At 44.4% G+C, this 16,856-nt stretch overlaps 2 protein-coding genes and 1 pseudogene across 2 annotated transcripts; 2 read left to right on the top strand and 1 right to left on the bottom strand.

Moving 5' to 3' along the window:
* The first annotated feature begins 408 nt into the window (after nt 1-408).
* LOC129600311 (uncharacterized) lies at nt 409-3,422 on the top strand. The gene is made up of 2 exons (XM_055498796.1): nt 409-1,070; nt 3,239-3,422. Exons 1-2 carry the CDS (start codon nt 778-780, stop codon nt 3,420-3,422), a joined length of 477 nt encoding a protein of 158 aa, XP_055354771.1. The 5' UTR covers nt 409-777.
* A 6,485-nt stretch (nt 3,423-9,907) lies between these two features.
* LOC129600309 (uncharacterized) lies at nt 9,908-11,779 on the top strand. Its single transcript, XM_055498795.1, has 2 exons — nt 9,908-10,792; nt 11,675-11,779. The coding sequence occupies exons 1-2, from the start codon at nt 9,908-9,910 to the stop codon at nt 11,777-11,779; spliced, it is 990 nt and encodes a 329-aa protein (XP_055354770.1).
* A 2,807-nt stretch (nt 11,780-14,586) lies between these two features.
* LOC129600308 (mitochondrial chaperone BCS1-like) lies at nt 14,587-16,032 on the bottom strand (annotated as a pseudogene).
* Nucleotides 16,033-16,856: the final 824 nt, after the last annotated feature.

The raw sequence follows: 16,856 nt of genomic DNA, 5'->3' as shown, positions 1-16,856 counted from the left end.
GTTACGGGCGAGTCGCTGTAGTCCTGTTACATCGAAATGGTGAAATCCGTTTACCCTTGTTCTGTAAACAATTTGTTCTTGCTGTAGCTAATTGTATTATGAGATCTCTCGACATTACGACTACAGACAATAAGTTAATTTGTCGGACCGTCAGTCCATTAGCCATCTGAATGAAGCTGCCGGGTGGGGGCAATTCTTCCCTTTTTCTCAGTTGTTTTTATTCAAAATTTTATCGAAATATCCCGTCATTCAAAACTTGTTTGTGCCATCCTGGAGTGATATTTCTGTTTACTAGAGTCTGCGCGTTGTGGAAATTGGTATCTCGCGAGTCCGTCAACCACCGGCACATCATGTTCGATCTGTGTACGTACTGCGAAAGAATACCACAAGACCTGCCAGCAGGGCATACTAATGACTTGCTTACTACTGACGCAACAACGGAATATGCCGAGTATCTGTATCTCAAAGAGAAACTGGAAACCGCGCTCGACCGCGTAATCTCTATACGCACGCAGACGCTGGCGTTGATAGAGCACGCGAGTCATTCACACGAAAGATTCGGTCTTGCTTCAAAGATGAAAATGACATGCGCCGTATTAGCCAGGAAAGGCGCACAATCACGATTAAGAATGGCAGGAATGTTGATTTGGGGACGGATCGCTTCTTTCTGGATATCAGGCATTCTCAAAGTGGATTATCGAAGATGATGGCGGTGTGTGAGCAGCTGGTCCTGATTATTTCACGTTCAGCCATTTTTTCAAGCGCGCAGCGGAGCAGATGTTGCTATGGTTTGCTCACCCGCGTTTGCCCAGATCGGAGCGGAAACTGATCCGTTGGCGTGGTCCGGACCGTCCGGATAATGATCCCAGTCCAGTTATCATCCCGTGCCTATGCTTTCGGTCGTCACAGACACCCACTGAACACATGCGCATCCTGCTAGAGGCGCTCAACGACCAGTGTCCGGCCGTTAGTCAGCGGGTGTTCAAAAAGGTCAAAACTATACATGCGCGATGGGTGCAAACGGTAGCCTATCCGGATCAGTGGAACAGCATTGCCCTCTTTCTGTACCTGTACGTAGTGCTAGCAGTTGCGTAAGACCTGCTAAAACAATTAATTACAGTACGAAGAACGGGTACCTTCAGTTGGTAGATCGAGTTTGCATTAATCATTGGTAGACCGTTTGCGTTTGCATTGGTAGACCGAGTTTACCATTAATCAATACTTCGATAAACCTCTTATTCCGGCACCCCTTTCACTCCTGTACTATATGCCGGCAGCCGGCTAGTTGAAAATCCAGCATGAACAACCGCCCTTGTTGGCGACTGCAGGTTTACCAGTTGCACTCGATTCAAGTGCTTTTTCGGATTTTTCTATTGGTCGACGTACATCTGTACGTACAGATGCGGCCGGTTGTTCATGCTGCTGTTCTTCCTGCATTTTCAACTAGCCGGATGCCGGCATATAGTGCAAAAGTGAAAGGGATGCCGGAATGAGAGGTTAATACCGAAGTAGCCGTTGAGTACGAGTGTACGACTAGCTGCCTGGGAGATGTTCTGCTGTTTGGATTACCTTTCAACAGTGCATATTTCTACACCTTTTTAATTTGTGTTATTGTTTTAATGTGTAACGTTTGTTACAATTTTATGCTTAAAAGTCGCTGTCAGTTTGGACAGCTGATCATGTTGCACAAACACAGGCACGGCTATCGAGTGATGGTAACGCAAACTCGCTCTATCAAACGCTCCTCGTAGCTCGTTTGGTTTCAGTAGCCTAAGGTAACTCGATAATAATAATTTCGGATATTTTAATAATTTTATTTACTTAAACTGTTTAAAGGGTTTTTTTTAGCTCTTTGAGTATTCGCTATTGTGACATATGTAGCGCGGGTATGTTCTTTAATTTAATATTCGCTTACTTCGCTACATGACCAGAAACCAACAAAATCGTCCACATTACGACATCGTAGCTAGTGCTACTGTATGTCCTTAACAACAGACATTCACGACAATCATCAATACTAATACACCACAGCTGCCTTACGCGTTTAGGAAGGGCAATAATAGAAGTTAGCGATTATAACGCTAACTTAGGTTAACGCAGTTGAGAGAAACGCTGGCCCTCTAGAAAGTTCCTGAAATATCCGCAAAGGCATCAAAGCAAGTGATTGGCGGACCTCTTGCCGGACGCCATCTTGCCTTTGTTCATCGCGCTGTTGTGCACATGTCGCTCTTTATAGTAGAGTTGCATTCGGAAGTCATTTTTGTTGCGTCTGAAATTTGTGGTTTCTTTTCTTGTTACTGAAGACTTTGTGCGGTAAATTTCTTTTCTGTTTTCCACCTGCAATATTTGTGAGTGACCTTTGGTGTGTTTTCTTTACCCACCATCCCACCCTTTAGCAACTTGTATATTGATTAAAGGCACAACCCATCTCACTGCTCTCTCCCGCCACGGTACGCACGGAACCGCACCGGAAGGAAACGCAGCAAGCATTCGCATTCTCATATACACCCTGGCCACGAATCAGGGTTCCTGGAGCGAGCGCGCAGCAGGTGCATTCTGCATACCCTAAATCCGCATTCTTTACCAGCAAGCATTCCTTCCGGTGGTCGAGCATGTTCTGCAGCTACCTTGAGACCTTGCAGTTGAGCATTGGGTTGGCCAATGTCCCAACACCTCGTTAGCGTTTCTCGAGACATTAGCGTTAAACAGTATTGCAATGAGTATTTTAAGAGATAGGACTACTGGTGGTCGTGGAAAAATTCGTGTTTTCGGATTCCTCCACAGCATTTCTTCCAGTTTTAGTTACCAAGTTCAGAAAAATAATGGAAACCTACGCTTTCGGCCGTAATTTTAAATTTTGAATTGGTGGAATCGTCTGCATAAAACAGTATGCGCGCAGTAAAAAAAGCACAGACAAAACTCCGAAGGCACGCCACGGGAGCCACTTCAAAAAGACTGGACTACTGGCATTCGTGCTCATCTCGGCACGGTAGCGCCACCTGGCGCGTTATTGAGACATTGCGCCGCAGGGCCACGCTGATGCGTCTTCACCACCGCAGATATCTTTTATCCCTCACTTTTAAAGTTAGCATGCTGTTGTGTAGCTCAATAGCCTCTACCTGTACGAGTAGATGTATTAGACGAACGCGAACGATATTTGTGTGCAAAGTTAGATACCTGGTCCATGCACCAGCTGTCGCTTCCTATTTTGACTACGTGCGGTAAATCTTGTTTTTAGGTTCAACCATCTGCGCCCTGGTGATGCACCAAAGGAATGGGATACGCTAGATCTTCGCCAGTTGGACATCGCTGAACTGAGCCCAATCACATTTGCAGCTCTGGATGGATGCTTCAACGATGAGCCGGATGACGACTTTGGTCATGACGAGGATGGCGGTTTATTGCAGTGGCTATTTAGTTAGCTTGTTTAATAATGCGCACTGTGCGCCGCGGCAGACCAGCGTCAGCTCAACAAGCAACCGTATCGAAAAGTTCTGTGTATGTATTGGAATAATATGTATTCCAGCGCTTTACGGTAGGTGTTCTGTCCTGAGTTCAGCTCTTAATTACAGCTGAACGGTAGTTTTAATGCCTGTGAGACTCGTATATTTTCACTACTAACGTTGATAATTAATGAAGGCAAAATTAAATATATTATTATATACTTTATAAACTAGCGTTTTTCAACAAGAAGCGCAAGGGCCGTAGGAAGGAGCATCGCTCATACTGAAAAGAAGGCAGCTAACAATTGTAAGATTGTAAAAAGGGTCGCCCTTCTTGACGAAAACAAACTCAAGTCAATTGTATGAAACTAAAATAATGTTGTCGGTATTAATTCAACAATGCCGCCAATACACGCCGAAGTAGAGTATTCGTTTCTGACTCTGCTGCTGAAATGGCTCAAAAAGGCGCCGCTTCGGTTCGCTTGGAGGTGGAAAGCTTGACGCCGATAATGACCTCTGATGGGCGGTTTTTACTCCATAGAATACGCAAGTTGGGACAATGCTTTTTTATAAACGCAAAAACCGAGTTGGACAGCATAGACCTAATAAACATTTAACTTTAGCACGGGTCATGAACACGAAACAGGAAACGCTAGGCGCTAGTAAATATGGACAAGTGAAGCAGTAAAACATGAAACACTGAAAAATGAAGTAATATACAGGAAACAATGAAACATTAAACGTTTCGTGTTTCGTGACTTGTTTGTAGGTTTCGATTATTTGTGATTAGTGTTTGTTATATGTGATGTGTTTGATTGTTTCATGTTTCCTTTCTTGTTCGGTTTCTTAAGTTTTAACTTCGTGCTTCCTGTTTCCTGTTATTGTGATTAGTGTTTGATTGTTTCATGTTTCCTTTCTTGTTCGGTTTCTTAAGTTTTAACTTCGTGCTTCCTGTTTCCTGTTATTGTGATTAGTGTTTGATTGTTTCATGTTTCCTTTCTTGTTCGGTTTCTTAAGTTTTAACTTCGTGCTTCCTGTTTCCTTGTTATTGTGATTAGTGTTTGATTGTTTCATGTTTCCTTTCTTGTTCGGTTTCTTAAGTTTTAACTTCGTGCTTCCTGTTTCCTGTTATTGTGATTAGTGTTTGATTGTTTCATGTTTCCTTTCTTGTTCGGTTTCTTAAGTTTTAACTTCGTGCTTCCTGTTTCCTGTTTCGTGTTTCATCACTTAAGTGTCTCGTTTTCCATGTTCCATGTCTCTGTTTCAGGTTTCTGTTCTTGTTACTTGTTAGGTTTTCATAGGTTCCTTCTCCATGCTTTGCGTTTCACGTTTCATGTTTCACGGGCTTCGCGCCTTCATGCGTATGTGTTTCATGTGTTTCATGTGTTTCATGTGTTTCATGCGTTTCCTGCGTTTCCAGCGTTTCCTGTGTTTCATGTATTTCGTGTGTTTCCCGTGTTTTATGCGTTTCATGCATTCCTGTATTTCATGTATTTCGTGTATTTTCATTGTTGTATTTTTTAGGATGCTTAAGCCGCTCAAGTTTTCTGAGGTTAAAGGTTTCACCTTTGTGCTTAAGACGTCAAACTGATCATTGTCCCAAATCAAACATTCTCTCTTATGCAAAAGAAACATGCCTTGCAACGGCGTCAAACTGATCTTGGGCGGGTCGGGTTCCGCAAAGACAGCGCTAATGAATCGCTGCTTCTCCTCGTGGGTGCAGTCGCGGTGTACGACGCGCAGCATCTCTTCCACCTGGTTGGTATTTGCCAGCAGTAAAGTCCCCGGTCAATCCGCTCGCGAAAAACCAGCGCCAAGTGTGGCGGGTATACCGTGCGGATTGCTTAATTAGTCGCTCTGAAGGTGCTCCGCTCTTCATTTATGCCCATCGCGTTCAACAGCCCGATAACCGTCGAGCTTTTTTCCCTTTACGGCCGTCCCGGTCTACTTCTACCATTGTCTTGCTTGCCTCCGACCGCTGTTGGCTAAGTCAAACCGAAACGTAGAAATCCCCCAATCTGCTGAATCTGGTAAGAAAATTTGGTACTTAACTTGAGTTGCGGACTACCGGATTAATAGGTGTTCACATTCATGCAGTGTACCACTGGTCCGTTCGACTGCTAAAAACCTGATTATTGATTATTTCTGGGGATGCTGCGCGCGACGCAGTCCGCTGATCCCCGTCCATCGACGCATTACCGCGGGAAGAAATGGCGCGTGAATGGCCTGTGAAATTCATACTTGACAGCTCGAGAAACTGTCGCCAATCAGCACTCATTTTCTATTCCACTAATGGCAATGATGGATGGTCAGGTCATGGAGATGTAGCACTTGGTAACGGCCTGGCAATACTGTTCTCTGCGTCTGCGACGTCGGAATCGCACAGATTTTCAAATCTCATTAGCAGAGTGGGGCGATCATTTCCGGAGACATTGCCACATCTATTATATAACTTTTTTGGGTTTGATGCTTCAGCTATTTTTAAATTTCTCTGTTTGGTTGAGGAGATCGCGATACAGTTTGCGCACGGTATTTTTTTACGTCGAGTGCCCTTAGAGAATTCAAGTAGCTGTAACATAGTACGATATTAGCAGAGGTGACCTTTACTTTAAAGAAGGCAGTGCTGTTGTTTAGTAACATGGTAGTGGTAGGGGGTTGGCTGTCTTATGGCAGAGGTACATTCAGTCTGTACTTGCTTTGTACCGTATTGAATTGTTCTGAGCTCCTCTGAGTTACGAGGAACGGGGGAATGGCCCTTCGAGCCGCTTCCACTAAATCGTCACTATAGTGCGAGGTAAGACAGTATTAACGACAAAAACAACTGGGCATCTAGATACAGAGTAGAAACCTTAAAAAAACTTCGAAAATATAATAATTTTAGAAAACATTAATTAGAAAGCTAATAAAAAGAAAAGTGAGAAAAGCCTTGTAACAGAGAACTGAAGTTCAAACTGTGGGAAAACAAAAAGATTATTTCGATGCAGTGTGCGGCTACATAATGAAAGGCTAATAGACACAGAACTATCGGATATCAGAGAAAAGAAATTAAAAGATATTCTAGACGGACTAATATTTGGCATGCAAAATTTATTCTTTTGCAGAATTGCGTCTTGATCAGCATGGTTACTAATATATTCTGGTATACGATTCGTCAACAATGATGACTGCTACAAAAGGCGAGCGTAGACAAAAATTAACCACGTGAGTCAATGGGAAAATGATGCCCCATGGCCATAGCTGGAAACCGGTCCTAGCGGAACTTCCTGTCAATCAAACTGATTAATTTTCCGAACACCGTCTGGACTCTGGAGTAACTGGTAATAGTTGCAACAGTGCGGCAAGATTGCTTTTTTTACTTTGTATAAATCATGTCCATTCTGTGTTCTTGAAAACAGTAAATTTCTGAGACCGCGACGAGACGTCCGTTTCTCGCGGTATTGGTGAGGTTTGCCGAGCTGATGGTGTCAAAAGAAAGATGTGAAGAGGTATCTAGATAAGAGCAGTTTTGAAACAAAGATTTTCTCGCTACTGAGTTGTGGTCAGAACTATCTGTACAGTATAAGCGAATCATTCAGCATCGCTTTGACACAGTGCACGCACCGAACAGATACCGTGTGATGGGATCGTACATGAATAATGTGGATTCGGTGCAACTTAAAACTTTTCGCGGGGATCCCCGCTGAACCCGTGGATTAAGGCGTGGTAGAGATGATTAATTTTTAACTTTTATTTAGGATATCAATACTACTGTGCAGTGGTGAGAGCAGATGATCACTGTAAATCGGCAAATTCTTCCTAGTTTCGTTTCAGTCTTATAGCGCTAGCGTGAAACGGTCAGCTTCCTTCGTAAACAGCATCTGTATGAGTGTCTGGCTTTGATAGTTGATAAAAAAACAATTACAGAATTCTGTATTGCGCATCACGAGCGTTTGTACGCTGTAGCTGTAAGTATTACAAGAAACAGCCTCGGCTTCGCCTCTGCGTTTCTTGTGGTCCATGGCCATTTTATTTGAATTTGAATGAATATTTATTAGAATAACATCAGTCTATTCGTCGAAACATGATCGGTACATGCAATAGGGCAAACACGAACTTTCTATGAAAATCAGTTCATCATTCTCTCAATCTTGAAAGCATTCCCTTTCGCTGTACATACAGATAATTTTACGATATCCCCTACCCGAAAAGAAAGCCGAAATATCAGTCTATAAGGTGTGAAATTCGAAACAGTGATAGTGCACTGGATCACTAGTTCGGAAACTCATCACTTCACTGGCTCTTTTAACTGGAAGTTGGTGTGGGCCCAGTGGTGTATGTCCGGTCAGTAGTGGTGGCTCGATTACTTGCTTAGCTAACCGGTTCCGTTCGCCGGACAGTAGTGGTAGCTCGGTCACTAATGTACACGTAACAATAATGACAGCTCGGTCACCCGCTCACCTCCCGGGCTTTCTGCGCCGGACAGCAGTGGTAGCTCGGTGACCCGCTCACCTAACGGGCTTTGTACGTACACTGGACAGTAGTGACAGGCTGTCACTGACAGCTCGGTCACCCGCTCACCTCCCGGGCTTTCTGCGCCGGACAGCAGTGGCAGCTCGGTCACCTGCTCACCTCCCGGGCTTTCTGCGCCGGACAGCAGTGGTAGCTCGGTCACCCGCTCATCTAACGGGCTTTGTACACTGGACAGTAGTGACAGCTCGGTCACCCGCTCACCTCCCGGGCTTTCTGCGCCGGACATTAGGGACAGCGCGGTCACCCGCTCTCCTACCGGGCTCTGTGCACCGGACAGTAGTGGTAACTCGGTCACTCGTTTCCTAACGGGGTTTTTACACGGACAGTAATGACAATTCGGTCAACCGCTAACATAGCTATCCATAGTGGCAGCTCAGCCACTCACTGGCTTAGCGGGCTATTTTAACTAGAATGTAGTGGTATTTCGGTCAACTAACGGGCTTGTGCACTTAACAGTGGTGGTAGTTCTGTCTATCGCTGCTTGGCCGGCTTTTGTTTAGAAATTGTCCTCGATGACAGCGTTGGATATGTAGTCGTTCTTGTAGCAATAACGCCAACGCCCAACGGTCTGCTAATTAAACTGATTCTGATATTTTATATTTTAATTTTTTTTTTATTTTTTTATAAATTTTTTTTTATTTTATATTTTAATTAGTGGAAAATACATTCATTTTTTAATGTATAATTAAATCATTGTATTTAATTATGGTTAATTTCCATGAGCGGAAGTTGTATAGAAGTACTGCATATATACAATCCCGGTGCCTGTCACCTTAGCAACAGTTACCTCGCTGGTGATATCAGAAATGTCTCACTATACAAGCGATTGGTTTTCAAAGTTTCTTCAAGCTGCGGCTGCATTTGTCATTTTGTTGCTTAAACTGAATTGTTCTGAATTGTTCTGAATTGTTCTGAATTGTTCTGAATTGTGAATTGTTTACAATTACAAATCGGACTTCTTTCGATAATCAGTTCACTTTTGACCACCTTTTTTCGCGCATTTTGCACTGTGTTACCGCCAATCATGGGACCGGAGCCGATACGTGGCAGTTCGAATCGTGCACGTGGACGCGGACGACCTCGAGGAACCAGCCGTGTCAGTTCCAGCAGACCGGGCGCTAACACTCGGAGCGCACCTACTAACGCCGGTGTATCCAAAAAGAAATCGGTGGCAGACGAACTCGCTCAGTTGAAGAAACAGATTGCAGATCTCTCGGCTTCTGTGGCTACTGTAATCCCCGCGACAGATAAAAGTATTCGTTCATTTTCGCCATCAACGCGCCGGATTCGAATTCGAGATGCCGGCAAATCCGACTTACCACATTCACAAGACCGGGACCTTTCCCCAGTTTCAGAGCCAGGTAAAGATTTCGCTTTAGACGGCACTAAAGGCATTGACTTTAGTAGTAATAATACTACTGCCGCTCTTAACCGTAAGGCCATTGTTATCCTGGAATCGTTGCCGGAAAACGTTAAGACTTTATTGCCACCGGTTGACGATAATGCGCTCCTGTTCAAGTTATTCAGTAAAAAGGAATTCGTGAACCTTAACGACCTTTTACCGAACAACCGCACCCCGCATGCTTCCTCTAGTTCCAAGAGCAATGCCTCAAAAATTGAGCAGATTCGCGATCACCACCAGTGGTCAAGAGCTTTTAATGTGCTGAAGATGTACCGTTGCGCCATATACCCGGAACTGTGGCTACCGATGACTAAGTATATGGACCACATCGCCCAAATTGCGGCTCTTAAAGGAATTACACCTGAACAGTGGCTCGCTTACGACCGCCAGTTCCGTTTAGCGATTTGTCGCAACCCAGACGACGCCATGCAGTGGTCTCGTAAAAACGATGACGCTTATGCTGAGTACTTGTCTCAACCACTTGGGCTTGATTCTGATCAACCTGCAGTCGGTGTGGGCAAAAATATTATTCAGTGTTTTCACTGCCTTGAATATGGACACATCCGGCCGGAATGTCCATTGCTGCGTAGTGCTACCAGCAGTCGTCGGACTTCATGGGTTGGGCAGTCGTTTCTTAACTTCCCCGCCGGCAACGGGGGATCAAAACCAGACGAAATTTGCCAGTTGTGGAATAAAGGCCAATGTACTACCGGCTTGCTCTGTCGATACGGCCGTCAACATCGGTGTGCAAACTGCGGTCAACGCGAACATCGAGAGCCACAGTGCAAAGCGAAAGTGCGCAGCAGTAATTCCTAAAGATATCGCAACCCCGTTGAAGGCACATGCATTCGCCCACTTCCTTAAAGAACATCCCGATCAACAGTTCGTATCATATTTACTGAACATTTTACGATATGGCGCTGACATTGGTTATCGTGGTCCGAAGCGTAGTATGCGCACACCAAATGCAGCATCTGCTCGTATTTACGCAAAGCATCTTCAGTCGCAGATTGATGCAGAAGTGTCGCTAACACACTCTGTCGGTCCATTCAGCAGCCCCCCTTTTCCTACATTTGTTATAAATTCGCTCGGAGTAAGACCTAAACCGGATGGAAAATTTCGCATTCTCATGGATATGTCCCGCCCAACCGGACACAGTGTCAATGATTATATTAGTAAAGAGGATTATTCCTTAGCATTCTGCAATGTCGACGATGCTGTGAATATTCTCCTGCAACTGGGTAAAGGTGCTCTTATGTCTAAATTTGATATTCAGCATGCGTTTCGTCTTGTGCCAGTCAGACCGGCTGACTGGTATCTGCTTGGCTACCAATGTAATGGCCTTTTCTACTTCGACATTGTTCTACCTTTCGGCTCGCGCTCTTCACCTTTTTTATTCTGTTTAATTTCCGATGCAGTGCATTGGGTGTTTGTGCATGTTACTGGGCATAAGTTCATGTTACACTATGTTGATGATTTTTTCCTTGCAACACAATCTAATCAGAAGCTTTGCTCTGATTTAATGGATAAATTCTCGGAACTTTGCGCTTCGCTAGGAGTTCCGCTTGCTACTAAAAAAACAGAAGGCCCGTCAACAAAACTAAAATTTCTCGGCATTGTACTTGATTCAGTTGCTCAGACTTTAAGCTTACCGCATGGCAAGTAGAATGATATCATTTTGCTACTCGGTGTGTGGAAACAAAAGACTGTTTGCAACCGTACTGAACTTCAAAGTTTGATTGGTTCCCTTATGTTCGCATCTAAATGTGTACCTGTCGGACGACTTTTTACAAGACGGTTAATCGCAAATTTATCTCTGAGTAAGAGTACCATCGACTTTGAGATTGACCTCGACGATGATTTCCAAAAAGATATTGACTGGTGGCTGGAATTTCTTCCTAAATGGAATGGTACTGCACAGTTTTTAGAAATTAACTGGACACGCTGTGATGCGATCCAGTTGTTTACCGATGCATCAGCCACGCGCGGGTGTGGGGGCTATTTTAATGGTCACTGGTTTCAGTTACGCTGGCCAGTTTACATTAATGATGCACACCTTTCCATTGAGTGCTTAGAAATGATACCCATACTTGTCGCGTTGACATTATGGGGAGCACAATTGGTCGGTAAAAAAGTTATCTTTCATTGCGATAACCTCGGTGCTTCACAAGCTTGGGAAAGCTACAGGTCACGCAGCAGGATTGTTTTGGAATTAATGCGGCGCATGGTGGCCATTGCAGCACGGCTTAATTTTACTATGACAATTAAGCACATATCGGGTATCAACAATACTATCGCTGACGCTTTATCGCGTTTTCAGATGGAGCGGTTTATCAGTCTAGCGCCGAATGCAGATTCCGTGCCGCAACTGGTATCCGAAAGTGTGCTTCTAGATCTGTACAATTATCACATCATGCATCCTTAGCATCTCTTGATATTGTTGTTGACAATTTGCGCTTTAATCATATAGCGCCTTCGTCGAGGAAAACTTATCGAAGTGGAATAAATAAATTCTTTGAGTTTTGTGTAAAATTCCGTTTATCCCTTTCTTGTATAACTCAGTCTACAGTCTCACGTTATATTGCGTATATGTTCGAGAGAGGTCTGTCTTACTCATCCGCGAAAGTTTATTTGTCAGCGGTTCTTAATTTACTTAAAGAACGTGATTCGACTTTTGACTCTAATTCACTTAATCTGAGACAATGTCTAACTGGATATAAGCGTCTACGAGGTACAACAATAGACCGCAGATTGCCAATCACCATTGACCACATGCGAATCATTAAATTTAATATCGCTAATTCTCAGACGCTATCATCCTATGATAGGCGACTTTACTGGAGCATGTTTACCCTGTGCTTCTTTGGTTTCTTACGCATTGGTGAAATTATCCCGACAACTAGCAGCCATTTTTTATTTTTATCCGATGTCTCACTGTTCAGAGGGTAAGTGATCATTAATCTGCGATCATCGAAATGCGACCAATTTCATGAAGGATGCCGAATTTCTCTGCTAGCCACCGGGCGATCAGTCTGCGCAGTACGGGCATTGCGACACTATTTAGCACTGAGAAAAAGTCTAAAATATTCGCACACTGCTTTGTATGTTTCCTCAACCGGTTTGCCTGTATCCCGATCAGCTTTTGTTCGCATGCTGACTTCTATTTTAAGTGGAGTTCCGAACATCCATTTATACACGCCGCACAGTTTTAGGATCGGAGCAGCCTCTTGCGCAGCTGCTAACGCTACTTCGCTTGACGATATTCAGCGTGCTGGTCGCTGGACATCGAATGCATACGCATCGTACATTCGCACGGACGTTCCTTTGAATGGCATACCCCTTTATCCCAAGGATTAATTTGGGGCCGTTGTTTGGGGAGGTTCGGCTTGCACGGGATCGGTCTGCTAGCCAGCTCCCGCACACCCGGCCGCGGGCATTCGGGGCTGCTACTCAGAAAGGCTGAGTGCACGGGATGCACCTCAGTGACCGCTTCCCATACAACCGGCATCTCAAAACGCCCAAAAGTCGTTTCCTTTACCTGGTTCACTATTAGCGAAAAGGAAATTAACTATATTTTATTTGGTTTACGTGGCAACATTTCCTGGTTAAAAATACCACGATGATAATTATTATTATATTAATTTAGTTACATTTGGTGAAGGTAGTCAAAACTCTTCCGCTGTGGCGCTCGAAGCGGGAGAGGTTTTAAAAGAAATGAATACCATCTGGCCGGGTTTTCGACTACGGGCTTTTAGAATATAATATTGGTTTTGGTCAGTCTTTTCTGGTTTGCCGGCTGTGGTGTATCCCATTCGTGGCAATATAGATCTGAATCTTGATAAGCATCGCTGAACAAGGAGCGGAAGTGCCGCTCGGTGGAAGGATAAAGTATACATAAACAGAGGCAGCGCAGCTTCTAAAAAGATCATTAGACGCTGCTGTTAAAAACATGATTCGGTATTCCTGACGAAAACAAACATTACAAACTGTGTTAGAGCAAATGATGTCGGTATCTATTACAGAGATGCCGCACACATATGTCAACATTGTCAAGTACCTATCTCGGGTGAACAGACAAACAGAAATCATTTAAGTATCTCAACCCATGTCTATAAGTCAAAAGTAGAGGATTTTGCTCGCGTTATTGTTCAAAAACGTGCGGTTTCGGGTTCGTCTGGAGGTGGAAAATCTGCAAAACAAATAATCATGCTCGAGAGTACTTATTCGATATGCCGGTCGGTGGATTTCAAACCGAATTATGGCAGTCGATGCAGTCCGTTCAAATTTACTCTGCACTGTAATTACAAAGGACGTACCAAAAGTAAGTTTCCCTATTTTGCCTCCTCGCCATCTGAAGTAATACACAACTGATATATTTTTTGTTACATAAGCAATTATGTAAACTACCCAGGAAAACTAAAAATCAAATGGTTTGATGAGAAACGGGAGAAAGGAGAAATAGAATGGCTTGTACCACTTTTTCAGATTTTCCACGGACTTTTTAGAAACCCATTCATCCTTGTATCACGTCCGCTCCAGTCAAGTTTCTGGCCGTAAAATAAAAGTGTTAACTGCAAAAAGTGTGCTTAATATTTCTGTAGTAGCAGATCTTTTTGAGAAGTTCAGGGGCTTGAGCAAAAATTTCCTTCCTCACGATACCAAATTTTGTCTTGTTCAGCCTTCTCGGATCTATGAATTCAAGATTCTTTGCATCAATGAAAAGAACATTTTATGCGCAGTTATGCGCATCTGAGATACCAATGGCCTTTAAGTTACAGCAAGGCCAGTATTTTTTTCATGAAATTTTGATTTTTTCACCGTCTAGAAGTAAGGCCGGTCTTTGTTTTTTGCACCTGGTCATCGATAGTTTCTATTTTCCCAGAAAAACAGTATAAGTGAATTTTTTTGTTTATTAATTGAGATCAGAAGAGAGAAGAATACGTAACTTGTAGACGCTTTGATTGTTACAAAAAGTTTACAGGATGTTTGAGAAAAATTGCAAAAACTGTCCTGGTAAAATCCGTGGCAAACTGCGAAAAAGTGGTCGATGGATATTTTGGCAATTCTTCTCCATTTGATTGTTCTTAGACAAAGTTTTATTTTACTTCTTTTCCTTAGTGAACGGCATTTGTATCTGCATGGATAATAAAAGCTAAAGGCATTTGCGCTGGAAGAGGCAAAATAGGGAAACTTACTTTTGGTACGTCCTTTGTATATTGCGAGTAATTATGCTTACCAGCTACTGCGCAGCATGGACACACCAGCGAGGACATCGGCCGGGCGGTTTTTGTGGAGAAGGAATAAGCCCTGCAGCTGCGCCAGGCTGACCTTTGGCCGGTCGGGTTCCGCAAAGACCGCGCTGACGAATCGCTGCACCTCCTCGTGGGTGCAGTCAGGGTGGAAGCGGCGCAGCATCTGCTCTACCTGGTACTCGCTGGCGTAGTCGAACAGCTGACGCCGGTCGATGCGGCCGGGACGAATCAGTGCCGCGTCCAGTCTGTGCAAATACAAGCCAATGTCGTACTTGTACCACAATTGATACAAAGGGGTGATTTTATTAGGTGATGGGCATCAGTTACTATAAAAGTGCAGACGGGGACATACTTTAACGTTAAAATTCTAGATATGGCAAAAACCACAGGATTCTCTACCCTCCCTTCAGCTAAAAGATAACGCACTTACTTAAAACAGCCCTAGCCTTTTTTTTAAAAAAGGCCGTCATACGAATGTCACTGCAATGGTTGGTACAGAAAGCAATTTTTAAGTTTCAATGCAGAATCGAACCTCGAAGCACACCAAACAATTGCAGGCATACAGTACTTGATGATATATACATGTAGGTGTATATAAAGCATACGCTTATTTGTACATAGATATGTGCTACGTTAACGTTATCACGTTACCTGGTATCTGTATTGTACATACATGCAGCTGCAATGCAATTTTTTAGGTACGCTTGATATAAGAATAAACTGGTTGTGATGCGCTACTTTGAATGGACTGCTTACTAGGGTCGTGTATGAGAGCGTAGAATCTGACATACCGTTCGACATAGTTGGTGGTCATGAAGATAATCCGTCCCTCCGCCGAACCCCCCCCCCCCATCCACCGCGTTCAACAGCCCACTCAGTGTCTGATTTTTATTCGTCTTTGCGGCCGTCGTGGTCTTTTTGTCCCCATTGTCCGTCGTCGCTGGGGCCACCGCCGCCCGGTCCCCGAACGCCGCATCCACATCCTCCAACAGAATGACAGATTGCGCCGGCGCCGCGTACATTAGCCGAAGTAGCTGATCATCCGTCATCAGTGCATCGCTCAGATTCAGCGCGCAGATAGACAGATCAAAGTGGCCGGCCAGCGCCGTGATGAAGCTGGTCTTGCCGGTGCCGGGCGGGCCGTAGAAGAGGTAGCCGCGACGGTAAGGGACGCCGTACTTCGTGTACCATTCCGCCGTGTCGAAGAACTCCTGCACCTCCGGCGTGATGGCTCGGCCACGCCCTGCGGCAGGACGATGGAGTCTAGGGGGCGCTTGCGGCGGCCGGTGCGGTTGGTGTGCACCCAGGCGCCGTGGCTGACGGTGTACAGGTAGGTGCGGCTCTGGTGTTTGCTGCCGATGTACATTGTCACGTCGGCCAGGACGCGACGGAAGATGTCGGTGCTTGCGCCCTTGGCGGTCAGCATTAGGCTCTCATCCTTCTGGCTGCTGAAGCCTGTTTTCCCGCTTGCGTTCGATGGTAATCTTCTGGTCTTCGTAACTGGACAGGCAAAAGAAAAAAACATTTTCCAGAAATAGTCTTATTAAAAGCGTTGCAAAATATCCTTCTTAAAAGCGTTGCAAATATATTTCACAAATTTGTAGTTGTTAATTAAAATAAGTACACTTCGATCGTGAAAGCAATCGCAAAATTCACACAATTGACGATTCTCGCCAGGATGGCGCCCCGTGGCGGTTGGGAGCCGTACGCCCACGCTACGCCCAGAAGTCATCGTAGGCCCATAACAACACGTGCTTTTCTAGGCATTGTTTAAACAGCGCGAGTTCGCACATTATTCTGCTTACTAACGCGGCAATCACATAAAAATTAATAGAACACTAAGCTCTACCAATTGGGCGACACATGCCTGATAAAAAACTGTAATGTGCCCCGTTAATTTTGCGCCGATGCCGATGGCCGTGGTATTACAGAACGCCTCACGTGCGACCGTTTTCGCGTGTTACATGGCGCATGCTCATTTCCCCTTTTGGCGCACTGCGAAATTCCTGTAGTTAGTGACGTCAAAATGACACACTGCCAGTCTGCAGTCCCGGCGAGAATCACGAATAAGGGAAGCCTGATGAAAAAAATTCCCTATGAAAGGTTTACGGAAAAAATAGTGACCATGGGATCACTAACTGATGCATACTTATAGACGTTTTATTTTTCAGTAAAATTTATTTCCGTGACCGTTTCAGCCCGACGCTACCGGCTTGCTGCTTTGAAATCAGATCAGGATGATAAATTATT

This window comes from Paramacrobiotus metropolitanus, unplaced genomic scaffold (assembly GCF_019649055.1).
Source record: "Paramacrobiotus metropolitanus isolate TYO unplaced genomic scaffold, Prichtersi_v1.0 Parri_scaffold0000170, whole genome shotgun sequence".
NCBI classification, from domain to species: Eukaryota; Metazoa; Tardigrada; class Eutardigrada; order Parachela; family Macrobiotidae; genus Paramacrobiotus; species Paramacrobiotus metropolitanus.
The sequence above is the reverse complement of the archived record's forward strand: the minus strand, read 5'-3'. Positions and strand labels throughout refer to the sequence as shown.

Coding starts and splice junctions, on each gene's coding strand:
- LOC129600311 (XM_055498796.1), top strand. CDS start 778: ATGTTGCTATGGTTTGCTCACCCGCGTTTGCCCAGATCGGAGCGGAAA. Junction 1,071..3,238: donor ATTGCCCTCTTTCTGTACCT/GTACGTAGTGCT, acceptor TCTTGTTTTTAG/GTTCAACCATCTGCGCCCTG.
- LOC129600309 (XM_055498795.1), top strand. CDS start 9,908: ATGGACACATCCGGCCGGAATGTCCATTGCTGCGTAGTGCTACCAGCA. Junction 10,793..11,674: donor TGCATTGGGTGTTTGTGCAT/GTTACTGGGCAT, acceptor TCGCGTTTTCAG/ATGGAGCGGTTTATCAGTCT.